This window comes from Bombus huntii, chromosome 2, assembly GCF_024542735.1.
Source record: "Bombus huntii isolate Logan2020A chromosome 2, iyBomHunt1.1, whole genome shotgun sequence".
NCBI lineage: Eukaryota > Metazoa > Arthropoda > Insecta > Hymenoptera > Apidae > Bombus > Bombus huntii.
In genome coordinates, this window is record NC_066239.1 from 1,244,210 (window position 1) to 1,259,294 (window position 15,085).

The following is a 15,085-nucleotide window of genomic DNA, read 5'->3' on the forward strand; positions in this document are numbered from 1 at the left end:
TTTTTTATGTACAAATATGTGTATAATCATTTCTTATTAATTCGATGTTCGTACTGTGTTGAGAAGTGGGTTTCCCTAGTAATGGCGAGTGTTGGTTCGAGAACACAGCGAATTATTCCCTCCAGTTGCACGAAGGTGCAACTGTCAGGGACAACTTAATGACTACGTTGTTGGTGCTGTGCATGGAAACACGCGGCATTCCTCTGAACTCCTATGTTAAATTCCGGCTCAACGGGACGCCGACGAAGACTCCCGCTGCGACACAACGCTTCCACTAGGTGCAATGATAACGGCATAATAGATCTTCCGCATTTAATCTACGATTTCATTCGATTTAACCGCGCGGAAAGCTCGCTTAACGCGCCTCCTCTTAATTAGCTTTTATTCCGCGACGTATCCGCGGCAACTTTATGAGGAAATCGAGTTCGCGATTGCACCGGTGTGATGATAAAGATGTATCGTCGCCGTTTTGACGAAGTTAGGGGGAATGGAAATGTCGAAATTACATTGCGAAGAACGTGGCTTGAATGGATGGAAGATTCTCTATAATTTGTAACAGGCTTTTATATTTAGTAACATATTGAAATATGGGAAACATTTATATTTTATTTGGGTAAACACGACGTGCACTGTCCGCATTTGTCTTTCTACAACATTACTTCCACTGAATCAAATCGTGAAATGTTTATATCCTTTATGGACCGCATTTTTAACATCATTTCTTAACGTATTGTATTTTTAGATAATAATAAAACTAAATTTAACACGTACATCGCGAAACCAACTTCAGCTGACTTTCCATCCACGTCGACAATACTATTTTAAATTAAGATGAGCAATGAAATATACATATAACTTAATTTTATATTGTAACATGCTACAAAATAGCATGTGTATTTCGTTCATTATTTATGTGATGACCATTGATCGCGTTGAATATGATAATTAATTTTCATTAAATGAAACAATCAATTCAAAAATTACAAAACAAATACTCTCCGTCAAAATCAAGCTTTTGCTTTCGCCTTCTCCTCGTTTTATTATTGTGTTTTCGAGCAAACGGATTTCCAGATTCAGACAGGCTAAATTAGTATATTTTACGGGCATAGGCTCGTACTCATATTAATTAATTACCATAAGAAGCAGGACACGTTTGAAAGTGCACGAGAATAGACTGGAAAGGTACAAGTGGCCTCTTTCACTTACTTATAATACTTGATACTTCAACACCAATTCTGTGGCGGTCGCGCTTTCATTAAATGTACGAGACTGAATGCGGCACTTCGACTTTTATGCAGATGCGCAGCTCATGAATTTGGCTGGTTTATTATCCTCGCCGAAACAGAACCTTTATCATACGCGTTCGATGCTTTCTATTGATTCGCCTTCTCTTTGAATCGACGTGCTTAATAGTATCCGATTAATTGAAACATAGGAACATGTACCTTAATTAATTTATCAAAGTTTTGAAATGTATAAATATATTTTATAATATATAAAATTTCAAATTTCGAAATCTTCTCCTTTTTGAAAATTTGGAACATTCAAAATCATTTAAATCTTTATTTCTTTGTGTAACATCAACCCTTTTTGTATCGTATCACTATTTTGATGGCATAGATTAAATCTATCTCCACAGAATATTAATAATAATATTTTATTACTTATTACTACTCATATTTTTTCCTCAAATTTACTTTATCTTTATTATATTTCCATTTCAAGTATAAATTTTAATATCTTATTTCCTTACGTAGATGTTACCAATTATATTACGATAAAAGCGTCAAATATTATATTAGGATAAAATAACTACTGCTATCATATCAATTATAACTTAGTTTAATTACTAATCTATGTATTTCTTTGCACACAATAACGCACACATTGTTTTTCCACTTATCCCGCCCAAAAGTTGTCTCACACCTACGCTCCATAATAAATGACGAAACGTATATAAGAACACAAAGCTGCTGATCCTACGTGTGACCTAAAAACCTAGACTGACAAACTTGCTTCGTTTTTCACAACGATTGACGTATCATAAACCTATATTAAGTCATATTTCCATGCATGTATTACACAAAACATTCGATGAAGGCGGATGAATCGTTTGAAAACCAAAATCGTGTTCTCACGCGTGTAACATGCGGCGCGAAACACGCTGGAGCACTTAAAAGGATGTGAAAAGGCACACGTACGCCGGAGCATGTTGTCGAAAGCATTAGAAGAGATACAAGCTGCGTGTTGCACATGTGGAAACGTGATATTGACCTAAAACAGTCCGTACCCCTTCCCAGAGTCTATAAGCAGAACCTAACCAATTCGTAGAATTTTAAATTTCTTTGAATTACACAGGGTGGTTGGTAACTAGTGGTACAAGGGGAAAGTGGGTGATTCTACGCGAAAAAAGAAGTCGAAAATATAGAATAAAAATTTTTTTAAATTTTTTTTTAAATTTTCCATCGAGACAACGATCTACAGTGAGATCCGTTATAACGTACCGCAGGCGTACCGAGCGAAAATTTAAAGTCGATTTTCTCGAAAACAAAGCCTCAAACGAAAAATTTTTATTCTATATTTTCTATTCTATATATTCTATATTTTCTATTATTCTATATTTTATTATCTTATCAGCTGCAAAACACGTGTTCGTTGTAGCAACACTGAAGACCAGTTTTCTTATACCAGAGTATAAGGACAACTTGATGAACATAATGCGTCAACAACTAGTAAATACTCGGCGGGTTCGCTAGCTACGCTCGTAAAGGGCGTATGGGGTAGTAAGATGTCGCGAGTTCGAGACCACTCCTGGGCAAGCCAAGGTGGAAAACCAAATATCATCTTAGAAGTATATACAACGGGCAAGTGGGGGCCCCCCCCTTGCCTATCATGTTGTAGTGCTTTCTATGAGTGTTTGGGAAGTACCCCCGGAGAACGGTTTCACTCGTTGCTGAACTTACACCTAGGCCCGCCCGTGGGGTTTTAGCCGATAAAAATCCGCCGGATTTCCCCACGTAAAAAAAGGGGTTTTTTTTCTTTTTTTTTTTAATTTTTCCATCGAGACAACGATCTACAGTGAGATCCGTTATAACGTACCGCAGGCGTACCGAGCGAAAATTCAAAGTCGATTTTCTCGAAAACAAAGCCTCGAACGAAAAATTTTTATTCTATATTTTCGACTCCTTTTTTCGCGTAGAATCACCCCCTTTCCGCTTGTACCACCAGTTACCAACCACCCTGTATATTCTTCCCTTTAAGTCAATATTCAATTCATTATCTACAGTCCTTTAATTTTTTCGTTCAAATTACCGTAGCTTATTTTTATACTGCAATACGTTTCATATGTCGAAACAGTAAAATCATGTAATACGAAAAAGTATTTATTTCATGTGCTTGTTTATACATGTATATTATATTATATTGCTTGTTTCGCATAAAATCTAACGAGTAAAAATGCAGGGCTCACGGGAAGATAACATTATATGTACAGAGTGGCTACAAAAATCATTTGCATAACACATTGTGTTTATTATTATTATTAGAATTGGAAATTTCATATTATGAAAATAAAATATAGGATGTGATTAAAAAAACGGCTTCCTTGTAAAATAATTTCAATTTAGCGTATCAGATCGATATATTAGGCTGTCCGAAAAGTGTCTTTCTTTCGCAAACGTGTTTTTTACAACAGTGCACCTTCATACAAACGTAAAACTAAGTCTGTGAAATTTTTTTTTTTTATTTATTTGTTAAAATTACAATCAATTCTCGTTTTGAGAACTTTCAGTAATTTTCCTGGTGTGGCGCAGTGACATGGCTGATTATTTATAATAAGTTAATACTTATTATAGATAAGTATAATTTATAAGTAAGTATTATAAATAAGTGAATATTACTTAATTTAGATAACTAATTGAATCTAGCGTTTAGGTCTAGCGGGCAGTGCCTCTTCAGCCTGCGAATCTGGTCCGCCGTATCGAGTAGTCCAGTGATTAGGGAGTTTCGGTGTTTGTTGACTCTTTTGCTATATCTGTCGCTATATTTTGCTATTTCCTCTTTGACTGTGGGTATCTTGAGGTCGCGATGTATTGTTTCGTTGGTAACATACCAAGGTGCGTCTATTAAGGATCTTAGCGTTTTCGATTGGAAGCGTTGAAGTATTTCAATGTTGGAGTTACTTGCTGTTCCCCATAGTTGGATTCCGTAGGTCCAGACATGTTTTATTACGGTCTTGTAGAGGGTAATTTTATTCTGTATGTTTAGTTTGGAGCGTCGGCCCGTGAGCCAATAGAATGAGTCTGTGAAATGTCGCGGTATTTATCTCAGCAGAACAGAATGGATCGTACGTCATTCGACAAAATAATATAAAACAAAAAACGTTGTGCGTCTATTATTTTCTCATAAAACGAAAGAAGCTTTTCGGATAACCTAATATTTCGTCATTTGTAAAACTCTTTCTCTGGGCAGCGCAGACAATAATAATCGTAATCAGTGCACCAAAAGCTTCTCAAACCATATAGCATTAATGGTCTTATGAAAAGGCTATCCGATATATTCTGACATACCGTAATATTCGCAGAATCCGTTCAAAGACGTCATCTTAATGATTAATTGATTCATTTAGCTCTGCCATCTAGGTTTTTCCTCGTTTAAGACAAATAACAAAGAAGTTTTATCAAGAATGGGGAAATTAAGTTGGCATTAACCTTTTTTGGGGATTTACCAGACGAAATTCTTTTAATTTCGGAAGAAGATCTTCCTTTAATCGTTGCGACCCTTTGAAAAGATGCCGTCGTGTTTGTGACAGCTTCTAATAAGATTTAATATTTCCTACCCGCTACTATGCTTGTACACGTTTTGCTAACGACCCGGTTTAACTGATGAGCGACGTTTCAATTAATTTCCCGTCCACTATTTTTGCGTTCTGAAAAGTTGACTGTTTCTAGCCGTGGCGTCAAACAAGAATTAAAGTCACGACCCGGTAAAACTATTACTCTATCAAAGAATCGGCCGATCAAATGCTTAATTAAGGCAACGATTAGAATCGCGTAACGATTAGAAAGAATTAGGAAAGAACTGTTTTAATACAAAAAAGTGGATTTTTTTATCGTTCACTTATAAGGCAAACAATTTAGGAAACTACAAACTTTCTGTTGAAAATTCTAATGAAAATTGTTTTAATCCTCTTTCATAAAAAATAATTACAAAAATTTTAATCAACCGCTACAACTATTGTAATTTAATAAAACAAAGCAATTTCTTTCAAATATTATAAAATTTAGTTCATTTCAACTGAATCACTAATAACCTATCATAGCGATTAACATGATGGTAAATAATCAATTAAAATAAAAGTGATAAGGTAACATAAAGAACGTAATACAATGTACAATAAGATAACATAGATATGTTTATGATAAAAAGAATACGTGATTTTTAATATAAGTTGGTGAAAGAGGAAAGGAACAAAATAAATATTTGTTCGTTACAAACCTCAGGGATCCCTATAGAACAATTAAAACGGTCCCTCGTGAGCAATGGAATTGCATAGGCTCTTTTTAAATCGTAGACACTTTATAACAATAAAATGATTTAAGAGCGATTAATTGTCATTATTTGCAACACTATTATTTCACTATAGGTACTAATGAATACAATTGTATTCATATATTCATATCTCTCGAAACTATAAATTAGGAAGAACTTCATCATCGTCACTCAAACCATACACCATAAAACAATATCAGCTTCCTCATTTTCTATATTACGTACCTAAAACACCTCAGAAATCCTATGAAGATTACAAACAATCAGATCAGATCTACCCCAATATATTCCTCCCCCTACACCTTAATCCATGCAATCGCCCGTAATAGTGTTCTCTAAAGTTAAGAGAATATATGCAAAGGATAACAAACGACAAACAGACCATGTCTCATATATACAAAAATATCTATAAGCCAGGAATCCAATATTTTCGGGAGATAGAAAATGTACACGTGTCTTGGGCACACGGTATGTCCGCCCAGTCGGAAAGAAAGATGTCGCGTTGCCTCTCGAATATAACGCGCGAGACCGCGGCAATAAATCAAAGCGAAATCCCGTTGCTTTCGATCCCGACCGGCTTTCGAAGGAAAGGGGTGCTTTTCAGGACCACAGCCCCTGGGAGGTGTCGCGCTGCGAAAAATCCATTCGTCATCGTTGCCCACCCGCAACCTCATCGCCTCCTTTCTTTTCTTTGCCGGCGCCTTCGCGTCTTCAAAACCACCCACCTCTTTCCATCCACCGCTTCCGTCCTTTTTTTCTTTTTTATTGCTTCTTCTTTTTTCTCCGAGCACCATCCACAGTGCCGGACGAAATGATAGGACTCTTTACATATTTGTGCATTTTGTACATTTAAAAAAGCAAAATCCACATTTCGTGCATCCATCGTTGCATGCCACTGCTGGCATTTATGCGTAATCCATTACCTTGATGAATATTAATTTGTTGTGTGTGCACGCGCGCGTATCGTATTATAGTAAATGTTGATTTAACTTATTGCTTGATACAGTAACGAAAATTAATCACGATTTAAGAAATAGAAATTTCAATTACAAACATTTGCTATGACTAATAGAGATCGAAAAAAATATTCCACTTTATAAAAATGTATAATTCAGACAGTTGCAAGGGAAAAATATATTTCACGAAAAGACATGTCAAAATATACAAAAGTATGGAACGTTTACATAAGCTACATTTAAGCTTTGTTCATATTTGGATAATATTAAATCAACGGCCCCTAAATCTGTTAAAAAAAAATGGAAAATTCGATCCAATTTTGAAGAAGAGTTTCACATCTCGTTTAACTATTTTATTTAAAATCGCTAATTTAAAAGAAAGTACAAGTACCGAAGAAGGAATTGAAATAAAAAGGGGAATGTAACATAAAAATGAGACACTTAAACGAAAGTATGTCGTGGAAAGTGGATTTAAAAAATTTATCTTGTTCTGAAACGAGATCATCACGAGTCAAGTGGGCTATTTGCCGTATTATTACGCCGACATCTGGCGAGATACTTGCAAGATACTTTGGATCGAGATACATGTCGTGGTATTATATCAGTTACTTCACAAGTGTTGTAACGTCGAAACCTTCTTAGCTCACTCACATTATTATATTTACGACAGAGCGTTAAGAAAGACAGAATGTCCATTCAATTTCATGTATCGCATATCGAAAATATTTATCAAGTACAGTTTGCATATAGCACGCAAAAATATTTAAAAGATCCAAAGTATAGTACTCGTTATAATATTTAACAGGTAAAACAATTCTCTACCTGCATTCTACTTTTTTAATTATATTTGTGAAAACATGAATTTGTATAAATATCCACGGTCTACTTGTCACGTAAGCGTAGGTATCGACACACAATACATCTCTCGAAACCCACTTGTCAGCAAGATTACGTTCTTCTGTTTAACGAAGATCTCCGTTCCTAGCAATGTGACGATAATTTCAGCGATCGATCGCGAACTTCTTTGTCACGAAATGAGAACGTCTCGATACACGAGGAAACGATGAATAGGCTTGTTGAGTGGCACGTCTATCTGGATAAATCGCGAGCAACACACTTATTCCGGATTTCATATGTTTACCCTCCGCCTACGCAAACACGTGGTGTCCACAAACACCCGGAGATTCATTCCACTCTCCGTTCGATATTACTTGTCTTCTACTCGATAACTTCTTCACGTTCCACGGTATTCAAAGAGAATCGTTCTCTTCACTCCAGCTATCGCAAATGCTTTCACAAAAATTCCTCTATACAAGATTATCTACTTGCATACTTGGATTGTTCAAATACTTGGTAAAAATTGTTTTTTAGAGCTTTATACTTTTCGTCTTGTTCTCTGCTGTTTTATCAATGAAATGCATTAGAATTAATTATTTTGAAAAATCCAAAACGTAATATGAAAAGGAATATTTAAGCGAATGAACCCTGTTTGGTATTTTTATCGTAGAGAATGTGTGGTTCTATAAAGACACAAAAATAGATTTGTAGGTTTGTGACAGTGTGTCTCAAAAATTAGTCACTACCAAAATAGATAGCAGAAAAATCTTGAAAATGCCAACTTTGAAGAAAAGAATGTGGTATCTGAGAAAGGAGTTTCTTGTGACACATTTAGGTTTGTTAGAACTCCAAGTGTAATACACTTAAGATTGTTAAGGGCTAAGACATAAAACGAAGTAGAAGTAACTTACCGTGAGGCACACATTTTGGGATAGGATGATTCCAACCGTCGGCGGTGCAAGTCAGTATTTTATGGCCCTTCAATCTACGGCCTGGTTCACACGAGTACACGGTCTGTAAAGTGCCATCCTTAAGAACGCGCTCTCTCACTCTTCCCCACTGAGGTGCTTGCACCAGGGGACAATTTCCCAGAACTCCTGAAAGTCGAATTGCAGAGCTTTAATCGTGCAGGAGCGTGGGAAAATAAAAAGGTTCTATGCTTGAATAAATCTTTTAAAACTTTGTAACTAATAGATTTAATGCCTGTTGAGAAAACCTAGTAGAATTGGTCTCCTAAGTGGATCGAAATATATGAAAATGAAATATCGGAAAAGTAAAAAGATATAGGAGAAATTATACGTGAAATATTGTTTCTTCGTTTTATATACTTAGTAATAATAACAATGATTTCATTTCATTTGATTTAAAAACTTGTAACTAGCATCGGTGAAAGGTCGAATAATTTAATTCCATTTGACTTAATTTTAATTTCAATTTTGAAATATTCATATAGAATATAGAACATAGAGTGTATATATATGTATATAAATTAGAATTAAATATGTTCAGATTAAGTAATCCAACTCAAATTTGATGCAGGCTATCGATCTATAACCTAACGGTTCAGGACAAAAGAAGATATACATCTATGCAGAATATAAAAACTTTTCTATTGTACTTTACAATCACGAATAAAACTAAAATATTAATAAATCAATAGAAAAGATCAATAAATGTTGTATTAAACAGTTGTAACAAAAATATAAAATATGAAAGCTATATTTGAATTTCGAAATGTCATCCACTTTTATCAGAACAAGTCTGATATCGACAGAGTATTGAATTTATTGCACATCAAATTTCACCACGATTTCACTTCGTTGTATCGAATACAATATTGATTTTCTCAATTTTTATGCATTGTACATTTTTTCTTTCGTTAGAAAGGATTAAAAACTTAGAGAAATTCGAATTTTATTATACCCAACGAAATAATATTAATTTACAAATGTTATTAGTTGATAAATTATCGTACAAGAAAGCCCTTATATTACAAATTTACAAAATTTATTTACAAAATAAGATAATTAAGCTGTTTCGTTAACAATTCTTCTTATTTTATTATACTGTATATATATACTGTAACAATTAAAGGACTAGAAATTGAAAATTATCTTCGATTTGATTTATTATACAAAGATGTGATTCCAGTGTGTGCCCAAATTGTGATTGGTCTTGCTGAATCATTATTTAAATGACAAAAACCAGTTTTTGCGGTACTTTATGGGCTCGGAACATAGGATAGAGTACACTGAAAATTTAATTTCGAAGAGGTATTGGTCCAGCACCACAATTAACTCTGCGATTGGTTACTACCCAATTTCGCTTATAAGAGCAAAAAACTAGTACGTAGTTAATCAATATTTTTTCAACTCGGTAACAAAACTTTTATAATTTAATGTAGCTACGAAGTTCTCTTTCTACGCATTGGGGTACGAAAATTGGTGCGCATATTTTTCAAAGAAATTTCGTTTATCGAGTATATTATGAAAGTTTCTTCAAAATTAACATCGTAGTTGTAAAAACGATTTTCAAAGATATTTGCGGGATATCTTTCTGTCATTATTTTTTTTTTTTTTTTTTTTTTTGATCGTACGGTTTCATGAAAATTGAAAAAATTGGGATATTTACGATACTATAATAAATTATTCGTTTTATTAAATAATAGAGAACTTACCCATGTTTCTGATTTCTATACTGGGGTTTTGTAAAGTTAATGTATAATATAATCTACTGTAAAATAAATGACGGTGATTACTAAATTTATTTTCTTAATATATTGTTTGTACCTTAACAAAATACGCAGTTACGAATTACATTAAATTACTTAATAACATTGCGTTTATTCGACTTTCATGCATTATTTCGTTGCTTGATTTTTAATAAGTTAATGAACATCGCACGTTTCACTTTTAGAATATTACGTGTTATTTTATGATAAATTGTAATATATATCCATACCAGAGGAACTGGACCTGAGTGATAGTAACACGAAACGAAAACAAAGAAGAAAAGCACGAGTAACTCGGCGGTTGTAAAATCGCCAGTAGTTTCCGCAGTAGAAGGGTAAGCTCCTAATCGTTTCGCCACAAAAATCTCGAAAAGTTACGAGCCACAAGACCGGAGGTCATGTTCGCCACCGCCAACGATGACCAGAACGAAACGAGTCTCCGAGTCGTAAGTCGCCACGCGAAACGACTTTCGTTGTGTGCGCGGACAGTGATTTCTACGTGATAAGCGGACACTTCGATTTCTACCGCCTCCCGTGCAAACTTTTTGTTTACGCACTCTTCCGGCTATACGTTATTCGAATTCCATGGAAATTTGACTGTTTGATCGATCAATAAGTTTGTTCGTTCGTGCTATAAATTTTATGGCATTGTTGACTAAGTAATATCTACCGTCCATTTTTTCAATGGTCGACAAGTATTTTTGATGTAGAAATATTTTGAACGATCAGTCGAGATGGAAAAAGAAATACACAATATAAGAATTTGTGTTTTATAATAAAAATCGGGAACTATGTGGTTGTAGTATTTTTTTTTTTTAAATTGAAAATTAATTTTACCAAAAGTAGTTACATATTCTTAATAATTATAAAAAATAACAAATCTAAATCTACTCGATAGTTCCGCAGTGAAAACGATAGAAACAACGCTTTACTCTGCAGTAACAGTACAACCGTAATTCCGTAACCAATTTCGAAACACTCTGCTCCAATATTCGCATGAACGTCCAACGAACAATAATCTACAAACATTACAACTCGGTAACACGACGAATTCCATGGTGAGCAATCCGATGTCTCGCATATAAAATGATAACGTTCCTGGCTCGAAGCGAGATGAAGGAAGTTTCCGTTTGAAGCCCAAAGCATCATCCACAGAAGGTCTGTCATTTAATTAATACCTGAACGTTTACGTTCCTTAATTAATATGAAGACGCCGTCTGAACAGTAAGCGCACGGTCAATTCTCTATTCATGTGCCTCGATATTCCTCAAAGGGCAAAGAGAGAAACGTAATCAAACGAAGGGGCGTTAATTAAACGAATAGAACGACACAATATGTATAAAGATACGGGAACTGATCAGCCCATTGAATGCTTCGATCGCTTTCTGTATAGTACTATATCATGCAGAAATGAATACAAGTGAATTGAGAAATCTAGATACAAACATTATTGAAATTCTAGAAAATTAATTTCCATATTTTAGGAAATCTTTTGTTGTTTATTAGCATTCTGTTCTTTCTTGCTCTTTTTTCGTCTTTTTTTCTTTTAGTATATTAACACTAGATCTACACTATTACTGGAATTTCATGTAGGTACATTCTTTTTTCTTATCATAGAAATTCCTTTCTCCATGTATTTTCATCTACTTTATTATTGAAATTTTTCTCTGCTCTCATTGTTGAAATTCCTTTTTTAATACCCGTGATTATTTTTCCGCTGAAATTTTATTTCTGCGTGTCTTTGCATTTGTTCTTTGTATCATTGAAATTTTATTTCTTTCGTAAGTTTACATAGTAATAGAAATTATTACGTAAAAGTCTCAGAAATATAGAAGAACGATTAGATCAAGTAATCGAAAATGTTATTTTATAACATCTTCTTGACAGTAACTCCGCAAATATAAGCAGCCGATCAAAGATATTGTCTCAATAAATTTATATCAATATGATCAAAATTGTTATAAATATTTCTCAAGTAGAGACTGGAATAAAAATTAAGAATTTTCATCAAGATAGATTCGTCACGCATGATACATGTATAATAGAGGAACGAAGATTTCAATCACTGGAAGTAACACTTTAATTGAAACACCTTAATTAGTGTCACGAACACTCGTCTAAAATGCCTCGATAAATTAATTCGTCGACGCGCAAGGGTGCAAGCAATTTTCGAGGCGCTGCCTCCAGACACGTATAGTCGAATCGAAATAATTAACCGATCGTACGGAGCGGTATTGTATCAAATGAGTGGTTGGGCGGGCCCAAAAGCCAGCCACGTTAGCGTTAACCGCGAAATTTATGCCTGTCGATAACGACTGGTTAGAATTTCAGCCAGACCACAGTGCGCCAGCGAAATTTGCAGCGCCTTTTGAATTTTTAACGAGCATTCGCCAGTGCACAATCAAATGATTTATTTTATAGAAATTTTCAAATATTCTCGTTTCCATTATTTCTAATTTTATGTCCATTAATGTTTTATTTCAACGTTATGCGATTCGTAGTTTTATATTTCACTGCGATTTTAATAATATTATGAAAATGTTTCAAGTGCACTTTACTTGTAAATAGTATCATCTAACCGTAAACGAAAGTTACCCATCTCGACGAGTAACAAAGGAAAATTAGGAACAAGCCACGTCAATGTTAATTAACAAAAAATACTAACGAGATAGTTCGAACGTTGAAAAAACGGGAGTAATTTCGTTAGTTTTTAAGGCGAATTGTAAGGAAAAACGTAGGAAGGATATTCTCTGTCCGGTATCTCGGTAGAACGTTAAATGCTGCAAACTGCTTATAAATTGTGGAGTTACGGTTCATTGTAAGCGTTCGAGGAGCTTTTTCTTGCAAGAGGGACTTTTTCGTAATAAGATAATACAATAGTGTAACGATTATCGGTCGTCTAATTATATCACGCGAAATTCTTCTTCAGAAAATATGAATGTGATTGATGAAAATATGATAAATTCGTTCGCGACCACGAATTCTCCATTCTCCATTCTGTGTTACAAGTTTAAAAACGTCTTCGTGATTTTTTTTAAATTTTGATCTCTGTATATGTAACGTTTACACTTATTTGATTTTGTTTAAAATATGAATTTTCTAATAATTAATCGGCTTTTCAAATTTTATTTCCTTTTTCTTTTTCTTTTTTGCCTGAAATTTTATTGAAACGAAAGGATAATCGCTTTTATCTAATTATCGAACAATCATATACGTTACTGTCTACTTAACTATTCTATCGTACGTATTACCAACTCTGCAAAATTTAATCCTCTCACCACTGTTCCCATGTAATCGGAAATAGTACAAAGTTCAAAATTCCTTGTGTTATTTGCACATAATTAGAAATAGCAGAAGTTCAGGATTTCGCCGCTCCCTGTTATTCCATTATTCCCCAAATTGTTATAAAATGGTGATATCGAAGAAGTAGTGAAAAATATCGCACCTTCATCGATATTATGAGACACGATTATCACGATTATACTCGTATTGATAAAATATGAAATATTTATTAAGTGTATGTTTGCAGTAAGTCATCTTAAACCCATAATTACTGCTAAAAATGATCCTACTAAATAACGAGGCTTATTAATATGACAGATTATTGGTTGTTTAAATATGTTTGCAACCACTGCGAGGTATATGTTTGAAATAGATAATTTTGTGACTTATACAGAGTGTGGTTGGTAACTGATGGTACAAGCGGTAAGGGGGTGATTCTACGCGAAGAAAAAAGTCGAAAATATAGAATAAAAATTTTTCGTTTGAGGCTTTGTTTTCGAGAAAATCGACTTTGAATTTTCGCTTGGTACGCGTGCTGTACGTTATAACGGATCTCACAGTAGATCGTTGTTTCGATGGAAAAATTAAAAAAAAAAGAATTAAAAAAAATTTTTATTCCATATTTTCGACTTCTTTTTTCGCGTAGAATCACCCCCTTTCCGCTTCTACCACCAGTTACCAACCACCCTGTATATTTGATTTACTTTCAAACTCTGCTAATATAATCGAGTCAATTGCATCTCATTACAGAGCGAATGACATTTCAAAATATTTCGTATGAAACATAGGATATACTTTTAAAAAGTTTCTATAAATGATCAAATAGTCTCCTAAGACCACTGTCTTACACTTATGTCTAACACAATGACGCTTATTCTGTAGAAAAAAAGCCTGCTTTTCAGAAAAGTTATGTCGTTCATTATTATACACGATTAAAAAAAGATAGAATAAACGTTGACAGTGATTCAGTAGCAGAAACTGCGAAGTTTTCCGCACTACTTGCGTAATCGGAAAAACAAAATCACTCATTCGTTCTTTGAATCACTCTTACAAAAGGCTGGCAACTCAAACGTAACGCGACCGCGGGCAAACCGATTCGATTCTTTGATCGTTTCCACGTGAATAGCAGCTCGGTTTTGTCGCGAGACCGCGGAAAAATTGCTTGTTCCCGTTCAAAAAATCAACATGGTTCGAAAGAAAAGGTTAACAGAGTGCCGTTGCATAGGAACAAAAAGAAACTCGTGCCCGTTGGGCGTTTAGCGTAATTTGTTCACCCCGCAAATTCTCGCGGCCAAACATCGTGCACAAGCTACCAACAGGGAAAACAAACGATCGCGAGTCTTTTATGGAAGCAATCTGCGCGAACCCGGACCCCATTTACTTAATGCAGCCTGCCCGTAGTGACTCTCTAATTAACGTCACCCGCGATCTCTCTTCCAAAAGGCGTGTTGCCCGACTTTATAGTCAGATTCCGCGGAATGCAACTTCTTCTGCCGTTGGAATGCAAATATTGCCGATAAGCATTATATTGTTAAAAAAATTCATTGTACTTATCGGAACAGTTTCTGCTTGAATGCTCTATCGCGTTTATGAAGCAACGTTCCCTTTTTGATTTTCTCTTCTACTTATATTCTCTTAATGCAATTGTTATTCTTCAAATTAAATTTTATTTATAAGCTCACAATATATTTATATTTAATTATATTTAAAACAATCGAATACGTTAGAA

At 34.5% G+C, this 15,085-nt stretch overlaps 1 protein-coding gene across 1 annotated transcript in view; it reads right to left on the reverse strand.

Moving 5' to 3' along the window:
• LOC126875544 (fibrillin-1-like) overlaps positions 1–15,085 on the reverse strand; it is a 235,471-nt gene that overhangs the window by 133,082 nt on the left and 87,304 nt on the right. The window contains exon 2 of the mRNA XM_050638503.1: positions 8,255–8,440. Within this exon, the coding sequence (XP_050494460.1) occupies positions 8,255–8,440 (186 nt within the window). The remainder of the gene's footprint in view (positions 1–8,254; positions 8,441–15,085) is intronic.